Raw genomic sequence first — 13827 nt, 5'->3', positions numbered from 1 at the left:
TATGTTTGTTTAATTCCCAGCACCAGGTCTATTAATCCCTTAATTTAGCATATATATATGTATGATTCATTTAAATGCAACAAAATGTTTACGATTTAAACCGACAATATAGTTAATCAATTCCGCATCTCTGTAAACAAACTGGTGAGACCAGGCCCAACGTAGGCCTAAGTTGCTTTTCCGTTATAAGTGGTCGTCAACTGCATGCACCATGAACTCGGAAGCCTGACTATATTTAAATCACACATGCACATTATACATGTATATATACGCGTGCATCATTCTGGGTATATATTTAGCAATGTGCATGATGTACGTTTTCCGCGCATAAGGACTTTACTTTCATTTCCTGGAATAATTTGTGAAAAATTTCAGCCTGTTTATTTTATTTAGGCTAGTATAGGCCTATAGAGGCACTGATCGTGCAAGCTTCACTCCTTCAATGAGCATTGTGTGTGTAACTGAGGAAACGGCCAAACTTGCGGTGTGCGTTCAACGATTGTTCCTAGATAACAGAGTATAATATATATTTACATACAAGGTATAAATAACCATTTACTCAACTATCAAAATCGACCCTAAAAACCGTGATAGAACTATTTCTGTATATACACAGGCCAAGGACAATATGTATGGACAAGCTAGATGTACACCATGCTGCTGTAGGAGTGAAGACCTCCCGGAGAACTTTCCTTATATCCATGGTAATTTGAGCCCAGCCTGCACAATTCTCTACGCCGTTCGTATTTTGACTGTCGATGTCGTATAATTGATGATTCAATATACATTACACATGCATATACACCGACTTCATGTACGGCGACGTTGATTGCATAATGCATCTAGGAACCGAAAGTCGACTGGACATCATTAAATGTACATGTATCTCTAATTTTATCAAATGTCTGCCACCATTAAAAATAAGTATAAACGTATAGGGTTGTTAAAAACACCCGTCACACAATTATGTTTTAAAGATACCCCCAACCACCTGTGTATAATAACCATCCCTCATTAGGAATATACAGGTATATAAATACCTGGCGTTTGTCTTGTGTGAGTTTGTTTCTGAGATAATTAGATACGAAAAATGTAAACAGTTAAATCAGTCGTCTGTCTCCTCTTCCATGGTGTCCTCAATAAAGTCCAAGAAATAGCTAATTCGGGTGAGAACTTGTAATGGGTTGTCCTCGCAGTTTTCAAACTGCCCGAAGGAGTCGATGCCGATAAAATAAGACTTTCCGCCGATATCACAGAACACAGGGGCTCCACTGTCTCCCTGTGGGTGTTAGCAAACGAATAACTTCATTAGACTCATGGTTTCATGGTTTCACGTATTTATACGTTTAATGTTGAGCTTACGTCCCGCGTGACCCAGTGACTTTAACCACACGTACGGTCACCAACATTTCCAGTAACTTACCTTGTATGATCCAGAGGTTAACCTTATACGACTTTTGGCTGATAAGTGATATACGCTTATGCATCAGATAACCTGCATTGCACTATTTGACATCAGATACATGTAACTTGCACTGCACAGCTTCATCAGATAGCTTTAGGTGCAGGGTTTGATATATGACAACTGACTCTGCACTGTGCTCATCTGGTAACGTCGCACGGCTTGACATCATGGCTTGGCTGGCATATCTTATCTGCGCCGCCTGCAGAACTGACCATCACCGACAAAGAATAATCACAAATAAGCAGCTTACAGTGCTTGGTTTGGCATGGTTATCTTCTGGCTTCATGAAGAACCCTTAGCTAAGTAAGCCGTTAACTACATGTACCATGGCAAGCAAGTTGCCGATATGAAAATCACTTAGATAAAGCCTACTTATTAAGCAAGCTTCAAAAAAATGAGGTCTGGTGTATAATATACACGTATGCTTGACCCTACATGGCTTGGAATCTGATATACATGTATACCTGACGCTCCATGGCTTGGTATCTAATATACACGTATACTTGACCCTAAATGGCTTGGTATCCAGTATGTACACGTATACTTGACGGTGCATTGCTTGGTATCTAATATACACGTGTCTCTGACGCTGCATGACTTGGTCTCTAATACGTACACGTTTCCCTGATGCTGCATTGCTTGTAATCTAATATACACGTATACTTGACGCTGCACGGCTTAGTATCTAATGTACACGTGTCCCTGACGTTGCACGGCTTGGTATCTAACATACACGTATACATGACACTAAATGGCTTGGTATCTAATATACACGTATCCTGACGCCACATGACTTTATATCTGATACGTACACGTATCCCTGACACTGTACGGATTGACATCTAAAATACACGTATACCCGACGCTTCATGGCTTGGTATTCAATGCACACGTACCCCAAACGCTGGTTTATTATCTAATATGTACACGTATACCTGACGCTACAAGGCTTGGTATCTAATATACACGTGCAGTATATCTGATGTTGTATGGCTTGGTATCAAATGTACAAGTATACCTTACACTACATGGCTTGGTATCTAATACACACGTATCCCTGACGCTGCACGGCTTGGTATCTATTATACAAATATCCCTGACACTGCACGACTTGGTATCTAATATACATGTATACCTGACGCTGCATGGCTTGGTATCTGGTATGTACACCTATATCTAAAACGTCATGGCTTACAGTGGTTGGTTTGGCATCTGATGGCATCTGGAATTCACGCCCCAAGGCTGGATAACTTTACTGTACGACTTGCCCTACCCGGCGTCACTTTTGGTAAGTTTAATCTTTACAAAATACAACTTACACTGCAAGGCGTGACGCTTGTCCCGACGGCACAGAGGTGATCATCTCCCAGTAAATTTCCAAACTGGTTTTCACAACTTCCCAGGCTCATCCGACCTTGCTTAATATAGCGAGGGAACGATTCTTCGGTAACTACATATAAAATAAAAACGAGAGCAGTTTACTTAGTACCTTAATCTAGGAATATAAGTTGTGAAACATACTTCAAATTCGCTTCATGAAGAAAAATACAGACATGTTTCAGGATAGATATATGTTGATTTTCAAGATTCTTTGAATGTAACGTAGTGAAAATGTTGAAGTCATAGCATATTATAATTCAAGTGAGGTCAGTATACGGAATTTTCTCCCCTGTGGTACGGGAAGGCATGTCAGCAGCCTGTGGATAATAGGGTTTTCGCCGAGTCCAGCCCAGCCCCCCCACCCCTTCCCACTTACCATAATGCTGGTCGCTGTCGTATTAGTGAAATATTCTTGAGTGCAGCGTAAAACCCCAATCAAGAAAATTAATGAATTTTGTATATTGATTTATTAATACAGGAAAGGAAAGAGCACCTTCTAACCCGAGAGACTCTCTATTATCCAGCCCACACTGTCGACTAAAAACGGAAAATCGATTCACCTGAAGGATTCTCCAACACACTCCGTGAAATGGAAAGGGAAACAGACTCACTCGAAAAGTTTCTTTTCTCCAGCCTCACGGTCGACTTAAAGCTTTCTATTAAAGCCTAATTCCGTCTTGATACATAAACGCTTTCTAATCTATAACCACCCGTCTTGACACATTACAAGCTTTGTATTCCCCATCCCTCTGTCATGACTCGCATAGCAAGCTTTTCAATCCTATCCCTCATCTTGTCACTTACATGCAAGAAACTTTCTATTCCCTATCCCTCCGTCTTGACTCACACATGAAGCTTTCTATTCCCTTTCCCTCAGTTTGAAATATAAGAAGATTTTTATTCCCTAGCCCTCTGTGTTGACTCACATAGGAAGACTTATATTCTCTAGCCCTGCGTGTTGACTCACATATGAAGGGTTTCATTCTCTAGCCGTCTGTGTTGACTTAGATAGGAAACTTTCTATTCCCTAGCCCTCCGTGTTGACTCACATATGAAGGGTTTCATTCTCTAGCCGTCTGTGTTGACTTAGATAGGAAAACTTCTATTCCCTAGCCCTCCGTGTTGACTCACATATGAAGGGTTTCATTCTCTAGCCGCCTGTGTTGACTTAGATAGGAAACCTTCCATTCCCTAGCCCTCCGTGTTGGCTCACATACTTGAAGGGAGCCTTCTATTCCCCAGCCCTCCGTGTTGACTCACACAGAAAGCATTCTATTGCCTAGCAGCCCGTGCCTATACCTACTGGGAGCATGGAATTCCCCAGTACTCCACCTTAACCACATAAAAAGCGTTATTTTTTTCAGTCCAAAGTGCATACTTACACTGGAAGTTCTCTGTTCACCACGTCACATAACACACTTCCTCAGGAAGCTTTGTATTCCCCGGCCCACTATGCATGCATACTCCGGAAGCTTTGTATTCCCCGGCCCACTATGCATACATACTCTGGAAGCTTTGTATTCCCGGCCCACTATGCATACATACTCAGGAAGCTTTGTATTCCCCGGCCCACTATGCATACATACCTAGGAAGCTTTGCATTCCCGGTCCACTATGCATACATACTCGGGAAGCTTTCTATTCCCCGGGCCCACTATGCATACATACTCAGGAAGCTTTGTATTCCCGGCCCACTATGCATACATACCTAGGAAGCTTTGTATTCCCCGGCCCACTATGCATACATACCTAGGAAGCTTTGTATTCCCGGCCCACTATGCATACATACTCAGGAAGCTTTGTATTCCGCAGCCCACTATGCATACATACTCAGGAAGCTTTCTATTCTTCAGCCCACAATGCATACATACCTAGGAAGCTTTGTATTCCGCAGCCCACTATGCATACATACTCCGGAAGCTTTGTATTCCCCGGCCCACTATGCATACATACTCCGGAAGCTTTGTATTCCCGGCCCACTATGCATACATACTCAGGAAGCTTTCTATTCTTCAGCCCACAATGCATACATACTCTGGAAGCTTTGTATTCCCGGTCCACTATGCATACATACTCGGGAAGCTTTCTATTCCCCGGGCCCACTATGCATACATACTCAGGAAGCTTTGTATTCCCGGCCCACTATGCATACATACCTAGGAAGCTTTGTATTCCCGGCCCACTATGCATACATACTCCGGAAGCTTTGTATTCCGCAGCCCATGATGCATACATACTCCGGAAGCTTTGTATTCCGCAGCTCACTATGCATACATACTCCGGAAGCTTTGTATTCCCCGGCCCACTATGCATACATACTCCGGAAGCTTTGTATTCCCCGGGCCCACTATGCATACATACTCGTGAAGTTTTCTGTTCCCTGTTCCACAATGCACACTTACCCAAGACGCTTTTTATTCCCTGACCCACAATGCATACTTACTCAAGACGCTTTTTATTCCCCGGCCCACAATGCATACATACTCAGGAAGCTTTGTATTCCCGGCCCACTATGCATACATACTCCGGAAGCTTTGTATTCCGCAGCCCACTATGCATACATACTCCGGAAGCTTTGTATTCCGCAGCCCACAATGCATACTTACTGGGGAAGCTTTCTATTGCCCGGCCCACAATGCATACTTACTCGTGAAGTTTTCTGTTCCCTGTTCCACAATGCACACTTACCCAAGACGCTTTTTATTCCCTGACCCACAATGCATACTTACTCAAGACGCTTTTTATTCCCCGGCCCACAATGCATATTTACTCGTGAATCTTTCTATTCCCTGGTCAACAATGCACACTTACCCAAGACGCTTTTTATTCCCTGGCCCACAATGCACACTTACCCAAGACGCTTTTTATTCCCTGACCCACAATGCACACTTACCCAAGAAGCTTTTTATTCCCTGGCCCACAATGCATACTTACTCGTGAAGTTTTCTGTTCCCTGGTCCGCAATGCATACTTAATCGGGAAGCTTTTTATTCCCTAGCCCACAATACATACTTACGCGGGAAGTTTTGTATCCCCCGGTCCACTATGCACACATACTAGTGAAGCTTTGTATTCCCCGGCCCACAGAGGACACTTACTCGGGAAGCCTTGAAACGCTCTATTACCCAGCCCACAATGCACACTTACCCAAGAAGCTTTGTATTCCCGAGCCCACAATGCATACTTACTCGTGAAGCTTTCTATTCTCTGGTCCACAATGCATAGTTACATAGGAAGCTTTTTATTCCCTGGCCCACAATACATACTTATTCGGGAAGATTTTTATTCCCCAGCGCACAATGCATACTTACTGGGGAAGCCTTCTATACACCGACCCACAATACCTACTTAATCAGGAAGCTTTGTATTCCCCAGCCCATAATGAATACTTACCCAGGAAGCTTTCTATTCTCCAGCCCAAAATGCATACTTACACTTGAAGCTGTGTATTTTCCAGCCCAAAATGCATACTTACGCTTGAAGCTTTGTATTTCCCAGCCCACAATGCGTACTTACGCTGGAAGCTTTGTATTTCCCAGCCCACAATGCATACTTACGCTGGAAGCTTTGTATTTCCCAGCCCACTATGCATACTTACGCTGGAAGCTTTGTATTTCCCAGCCCACAATGCATACTTACGCTGGAAGCTTTGTATTTCCCAGCCCACAAGGCATACTTACGCTGGAAGCTTTGTATTTCCCAGCCCACAATGCGTACTTACGCTGGAAGCTTTGTATTTCCCAGCCCACAATGAATACTTACGCTGGAAGCTTTGTATTTCCCAGCCCACAATGAATACTTACTCGGGAGCTTTTCTATTCTCTAGTCCACAATGCATAGTTACATAGGAAGCTTTTTATTCCCCAGCCCACAATGAATATTCACCTCCGAGGCTTTCTAACCTTCAGCAAACAAAACAAACTTACTCGGGAAGTTTTCTATTCCCCAGCCCACAATGTTACACTTGGTTCCCGTCTCACTGTCCTCTATGTCATCAGGTGGCAACTCTATCGGCTGAACCCGGTCATTCAACGTGAATGGTATAGACACTTTCATCAAGGTGATGTCGTGGTGGAGAAGAAAGCGTGCACAGTACTCAGGATGCTAGGAAGACAAAGAGGGACAAAGGTGACATTTCACCGAGGATCAACTGGGTGGCCATATACACTGGCGCCATTGTTAGCGCGGAGCCACAGGTGTTCAAGTAACCTATAACTGGTGTTCCAGTGACGTATTCGCTGTTCAAGTAATACATACCGGGTTTTCAAGTGACGTACTAGTTTCGCAGTTCTAATTTCTTTTTAAAAACTGGCTGTTTCACTCGCCGGAATTTGAAATTGGACCCTAAATTCCCCTTATCTAGCTATCTACAATCTGAACTATTGGGTAGTTCTCTCTTGCTTCTGCTAAGCACTAGAAAGCTGGTCCCGTTACAGCTTTATATGGAATCCGGAAGGCCATAATCATAACATCGTACTATCTTTCATGTACTGAAACCGGTCAACGACGACAACAGCATCGCGTCGAGTATAACGCCTTTCGTCCCAACTATTTAAAAAAAAACTAAACACTGGCATGTTACCATTTTTAGTTTTGTGGATTAAATTACTGTGGAACTGCTGGATTTATTTTTCAAGCACATTTGTTATTTGCAATAATCAGAAAATATCTAATAAAGCTTCTAAATGAGTTGTTGCACGTATCTGTATAGTAGTACACAGAACATTGCTGGGCATACTTTTTCATCTTTGGCATTTGTTCAGAGAAATTACCGTGTTGAGAAAATATCATTTCCCTTGAGTCCCTCAACAGATCAAGTTCTGCTGGCAAAACGCGTTTGAAGGCTCTATAAATATAGAAATTTTCAACATTCTTTCAGGCAAGTTTAAGCTAACATTTTTTTGTGTTCTTTTAAAAACTAACCAAGTTGGTCTATGGGAACACAAGCGATAATACGAATTTATCGTATGTGGTAAACCTGTGCAATGCTTACCGAGTGCAATGGATAACATCTTAAAAGCTTCTTATAAGATCACATCAATATGGCGGATAGCCATTGTTCATTTCGACAGCTTCAGAGATATACACACAGATGTATTTGCCATAAACAGTGTCAATGTTTCATCGCATGTTTTCCTAAACCTACTTTGGCTTCTTAAAATTAGTAAAATATATAGTTTTACAAGCTTATACATACGCGTCACATGTCTTAATTAAGACTGAATTTTAATATTTAGAAAAATTCGTCCGACTTGAATCGGTAAAACTGCGATTTCATGAAACGAATAAATCTTGCCAAAGAACAAAACCACTGTGGAAGTCAATTACAGCCTGAAGTTGAGGTGTTCAGGCTAAATGATACACAGCCGAGGTGTCACAGGGGTCGCGAAGCGACCGAGATGACAAGACGGCCTCGACTGGATGGTCATCTATTTTGAACACCTCAACCCCAGGTGGGAACTCTTACTTACCGCATGCTGCAGCTCACTCACAATGCGTGTGTATATCCCATTACACACGGTAAGTTATGATCCACTTGTCATAAGCCCCACTATTAGTTACGTTTTCACCACATATCACACCAGTAACAGTAAGCTACACATCGCTTATCGCATGTCACATAATTCAGCGCAAGTTACAACCCTCTCACTGTACGCCACTCCATTCACGGTAAGTTACAGCCTTTTCACTGTAATCACACCACTCACGGTAAAGGTACAATCCAATCGTTGTACGTCACACCACTCACGGTAAGTTACAACCGCTCACAATGGCGAGTTAATACCCTCCCACCTTATGTCACAGCACTCACGGTAAGGTACAAGCCTGTCACCATATGTCACAACACCTACGGCAAGCTCTCGATAAGTTACAATATGTCATACCACCGTTGCAACCCAATCGTTCTATGTAACAGCACTCACGATAAGTTACAACTCTCTTACACCATTCACGGTAAGTTGAAACACTGTCAGTGTAAGTCACACCACCCATGGTGAGTTACAACGCTCTCGCCGTATGTCACACCATTCTCGGAAAGTTACAACCCTCTCATCAGAGATCTTTAGTTACAAGTTGCAACTTTTAACTTCAGACTATAATTAGTTTACCTATTCTAGTTTGAAGTTACAAGTTGCAAGTTAAACTTGTAACTTGTAACTAAAGGTCTATAATGTATGTCACACAACTTCCGGTAAGTTATAACCCTCATGGTATACTACTCATGACATGAGCTCTCATTTCAAATCAGAGACATACTGTTGGCGGTATAAGCAGCTCACTCACGAGATGTGTACACATACCTCACTGAAAGTGTGTGCATATCTCACTCACAGTGTGCATACCTCACTCACAGTGTGCATACCTCACCCATAGTGTGCATATTCTCAACCTTACATAGCATACACGTACCTGTGACTGCTCGAAGACACCTCTCTCCTGCACGTCGCTCGGACTATACGCCCAGCTGTTATCTGTTAGGCCCAGAACAATATACAAAGTCTCACCCTCCCTGAGAGGGGTGGCCGATTCATCCCTGTAAGGAATACGCGGAACAATAACCAGGTGTGCTGGCCTAATTAAACTTGTCCAATGTTTAAAGCAAAACCCCACTTCTGAACTTGCAAGGGCTGACGATATTTGGCGCAGACGGTTTAGCATTCTCCTTTAGATACGAACAATACGTTTTTCTTTCATTAACTGACTACTTCTAGCCTATACTATTTCCCAGATTTGCAACAAAATAAACCCAAATAATACTGAATGGATAAGACACATTATTTCCTACACAGGGTGAATCCAAGAATAGGCAAGAAGCGTGGCAGTGGCTTTAAGTCAGAAGATTTGTCAAGTACCTGACCAAGGGCGGCCGCATGCTCCGGGCACGTCGGTTACCTCCAGCCATAAACCTGACCACAGTCTTATACGTGAAAAGTCATTATGTATAGCCTCCATATTCAACGCCAATCAGATCATTAAATAAATAAATATATAAATAAATAAATAAATAAATAGAAAACAACTTGGTTAAAATATTAACAGCACAAGATAATTATACTCTTACAGGCAGTGAGCGCTGGTGAGGACCCAGTCTTTATCCAGTAGAACCAAGGTACACAATATGAAATACGGCCTGGCCTGGGTGCGCTCATTTTTATAGGCCAACACGCCCACCGTGGGCAGACCGTCCACCATGTCTTCACCGTCAATCAGGCGGCGGGCTCTGTTCAAAACTGATATAACACTATGCTTGAACAAAGAACTATATAGAACTGTGAAATCTTCACATCAAACAGGAAACTCTTCTGAATCGGCACTTTTCGCCATACTAAGGGAAATGGCCACAATTAGCACTACACCACACCAAACAGGAAACTCTTCAGAATCGGCACTACACGCCATGCTACGGGAAATGGTGACAATTAGCACTGCACCACACCAAACAGGAAACTCTTCAGAATCGGCACTACACGCCATGCTATGGGAAATGGTCACAATTAGCACTGCACCACACCAAACAGGAAACTCTTCAGAATCGGCACTACACGCCATGCTATGGGAAATGGCCACAATTAGCACTACATCACACCAAACAGGAAACTCTTCAGAATCGGCACTACACGCCATGCTATGGGAAATGGCCACAGTTAGCACTACACCACACCAAACAGGAAACTCTTCAGAATCGGCACTACACGCCATGCTATGGGAAATGGTCACAATTAGCACTGCACCACACCAAACAGGAAACTCTTCAGAATCGGCACTACACGCCATGCTATGGGAAATGGCCACAATTAGCACTACACCACACCAAACAGGAAACTCTTCTGAATCGGCACTACACGCCATGCTACGGGAAATGGTCACAGTTAGCACTACACCACACCAAACAGGAAACTCATCAGAATCGGCACTACACGCCATGCTATGGGAAATGGTCACAATTAGCACTGCACCACATCAAACAGGAAACTCTTCAGAATCGGCACTTTTCGCCATGCTAAGGGAAATGGCCACAATTAGCACTACACCACACCAAACAGGAAACTCTTCAGAATCGGCACTACACGCCATGCTACGGGAAATGGTCACGGTTAGTACTACACCACACCAAACAGGAAACTCTTCAGAATCGGTACTACACGCCATGCTACGGGAAATGGTCACAATTAGCACTACACCACACCAAACAGGAAACTCATCAGAATCGGTAGTACTTCATGCTATGTTGCAAACTCTTCAGAATCAGTACCATGCTATGCTATTATGTAAGCTGATTAACATCAGCACTACGGTGCTACGGCATGCTGTGCTCGAAAATTTCAGCAACGACAGGAAACTGACGCTATATTCCGTTAAAGAGAACTATCCTGCAAAATCATGTGAAAAGAACTGGCAAGCTTCATTGTGTTACAAGAGAACATCAACGCAACAACACAACGCAGCGTTGAAGAGAACTATACCACCACATTATGATAAAAGAACTACAACGTTACATCTTGCAAAGAAAACTATGCTACATCGTGTTAATTAGAACTATGGTGGTAAATCATCAGAGAGTTATGGCGTTACAAAATGTTAAATATAACAATGAGGCTACATTTACAAGATCTAGGCCGCTACATTACGTTAAAAAGAACTATAACACTACATATACAATATGTTAAAGAGAACTTTTAACGCACAGAAGTGTTTAAAACTACATGATGTTGCTGATAACAGTTTGAAGTTTACAAAACACCAGATCTTTAATGACAATTGTTGAAATTAACTCTAAATCATCGTACAGAACTATTGTGAAGAGGCTATCTAGACATAACTAATTTGCGGATAGTTGTATGACACAACTAGATCTGGATTCGCTGAACGAACTCTGATGGGCTTCTGAATTTTTAAACGAAAACATTAATAATTCAACCAAAGCGCAAATGTAAATACCATGAGGTATTAGAAAAGTTCTATAATAATGCAAACATTTTTTTTAACATTGCAGATGTTTCGTACAAATGGCTGAACTTGATTATACGAACATCTCTCAAATAACCAGCTTTGTGCTTTTATGTTTATTTGTTTATTTATTTGATTGGGCCCTTCCGTGACCATATGCGCCAGCGCGGCGCATATGGCCCAGGAGCCTCTTACCAAGGCAGTTCTTGGGAGTTCAAGTCCAGCTGATGCTAGCTTCCTCTGCGACCGCATGTGGAAAGGTCTGCAGCATCCTGCGGATGGTCATGAATTTCACCCGGGCTGTTCCCGGTTTCCTCGCACCATAATGCTGGCCGCCGTCGTATAAGTGAAATAGTCTTGAGTACCTCGTAACACACTAATCAAATAAATAAATAAATATTTATTTGATTGGTGTTAGCGACGTGTCGAAGAATATATATGATGTTGGTCATTTTTATAGGCAGAAAAAACTATTACAACGATCAAACCACCGACCTTCGACAGGCTCTTGGCAAACCTTCTGTCTGACACTATCAACAAGACAGCTCCTTGACCGTCTGAGTCAGATCCCGATTTTGGTTTGAAACACATCTGGCCTATTGTAGAGCAAATATATATTCAGAATTTGCCTTATACAAAGAATAAAATCCTTTTAGCTTACCCGTACTGACATTCACGTGGATAAGAAGCGCTATCGTAAACATCAACAACACGACCCGTGGTTTAGAGTGCATCTTGTGTGGGTTTTGCTCAAGGAATTGTTTCCCAGTCGATTCTACACCTCCGTGAGGAAAGAGAGAATGGTGAGGTCTGTTCACGCGCGTTACCTGGTGTTGCATTTATATCAGGTAAAATAACCTGTAGAAAATAACGACTGTCTAATCATTACCTGTATGTAAATAAAGGATTGCATCTAAATTAACAACTATGCTAAGGTTGTTAATGTGTCAATGATAAGCCACATATTGACATGGTAATTGTATAGTAGTAAAAGACCACTACAGACAAAACAAATTGGAGGAACATGCATTGTTACCACAGCATATATAGGAACGGCTTCCCAAATTCAATTTCCTAACGGAAAGCAAATTAACACCATTACTCAAGGCGAACAACGTGACAATCTAAATAGATTTGTCAACTTATACCCAAGTGTTGTATATTATGTCATTAATTCATCGTAAGGCACCTTTCATGAAGGTTAGCTGAGAGCGTTATTACAACTGGCCATAGATTACATTTTCCTCACATTAAAATGTGTCAATCAAAGGTATGTATGCATGTGGTAAGTGATAAATCTAGTGTTAAAAAAGGCGAGAAGTATTTTTTGCATATATTTTTAAGAACTCCCTTTAAAATAAAAACATGACTACGTGAACCAAAATCATTTCCGAATATTTGGTGTCCAGTTAGGGACAAGTAAGCTATGACGAATTATCGATTTGTTTCATATTTTAATAAATCGAAAAAAAAAATGAAATAATTTGGAAGTTCAGAAGAACTCTACATTCACCATAATATTTCATGGCATTTTTACGCATTGTCCCCATTAGTTCAGCAGTAACATGCATTTTTTGAAACTCTAGTGTCGAATAGCATCACGAGTTCGATTCCTATGATTACATAATTTTTTTTCAGTTCTTAACAAAGTGAGGTAATGGAGTGAGTGAGTGAGTGATTGGGGTTTAACGTCGTAATTAACCATTTTTCTGTCATATGACGACGAAGGAATCATTAGGGTGCATGTTATGTGCCTCCTTGTTGCAGGACGGATTTCCACCGCACTTTTATCTAGTACTGCTTCACCCAGACGTCTTACTAAAGGCAAGTAAACTGCCCTGCCCGAACCATTATAATGATGCGGGTCAACCAGTCGTTGCACTACCCCCTTCATGCTGAAGGCCAAGCGAAGAAGTTACAACTTCATCTTTTAAAGTCTTAGGTATGACTGGACCCAGGATTGACCCTGGATCTACCGCTCTCGAGGCGGACGCTCTACCAACTGTGCCATCGGGGCCGGTGTGAGGTAATGG

General features: G+C 42.1%; 1 protein-coding gene across 1 annotated transcript; it reads right to left on the bottom strand.

Annotated features, from left to right (window-relative positions):
* On the bottom strand, positions 1–12561 carry LOC135461598 (chymotrypsinogen A-like). The gene is made up of 6 exons (XM_064738764.1): positions 12456–12561; positions 9909–10077; positions 9257–9380; positions 6772–6949; positions 2785–2915; positions 1–1279 (listed from the first exon to the last, which is right to left on the bottom strand). Exons 1-6 carry the CDS (start codon positions 12526–12528, stop codon positions 1106–1108), a joined length of 849 nt encoding a protein of 282 aa, XP_064594834.1. The 5' UTR covers positions 12529–12561; the 3' UTR covers positions 1–1105.
* Positions 12562–13827: the final 1266 nt, after the last annotated feature.

Source organism: Liolophura sinensis, chromosome 1 (genome assembly GCF_032854445.1).
Source record: "Liolophura sinensis isolate JHLJ2023 chromosome 1, CUHK_Ljap_v2, whole genome shotgun sequence".
Classification (NCBI taxonomy): domain Eukaryota; kingdom Metazoa; phylum Mollusca; class Polyplacophora; order Chitonida; family Chitonidae; genus Liolophura; species Liolophura sinensis.
This window is presented reverse-complemented; position numbering and strand designations above follow the sequence as displayed.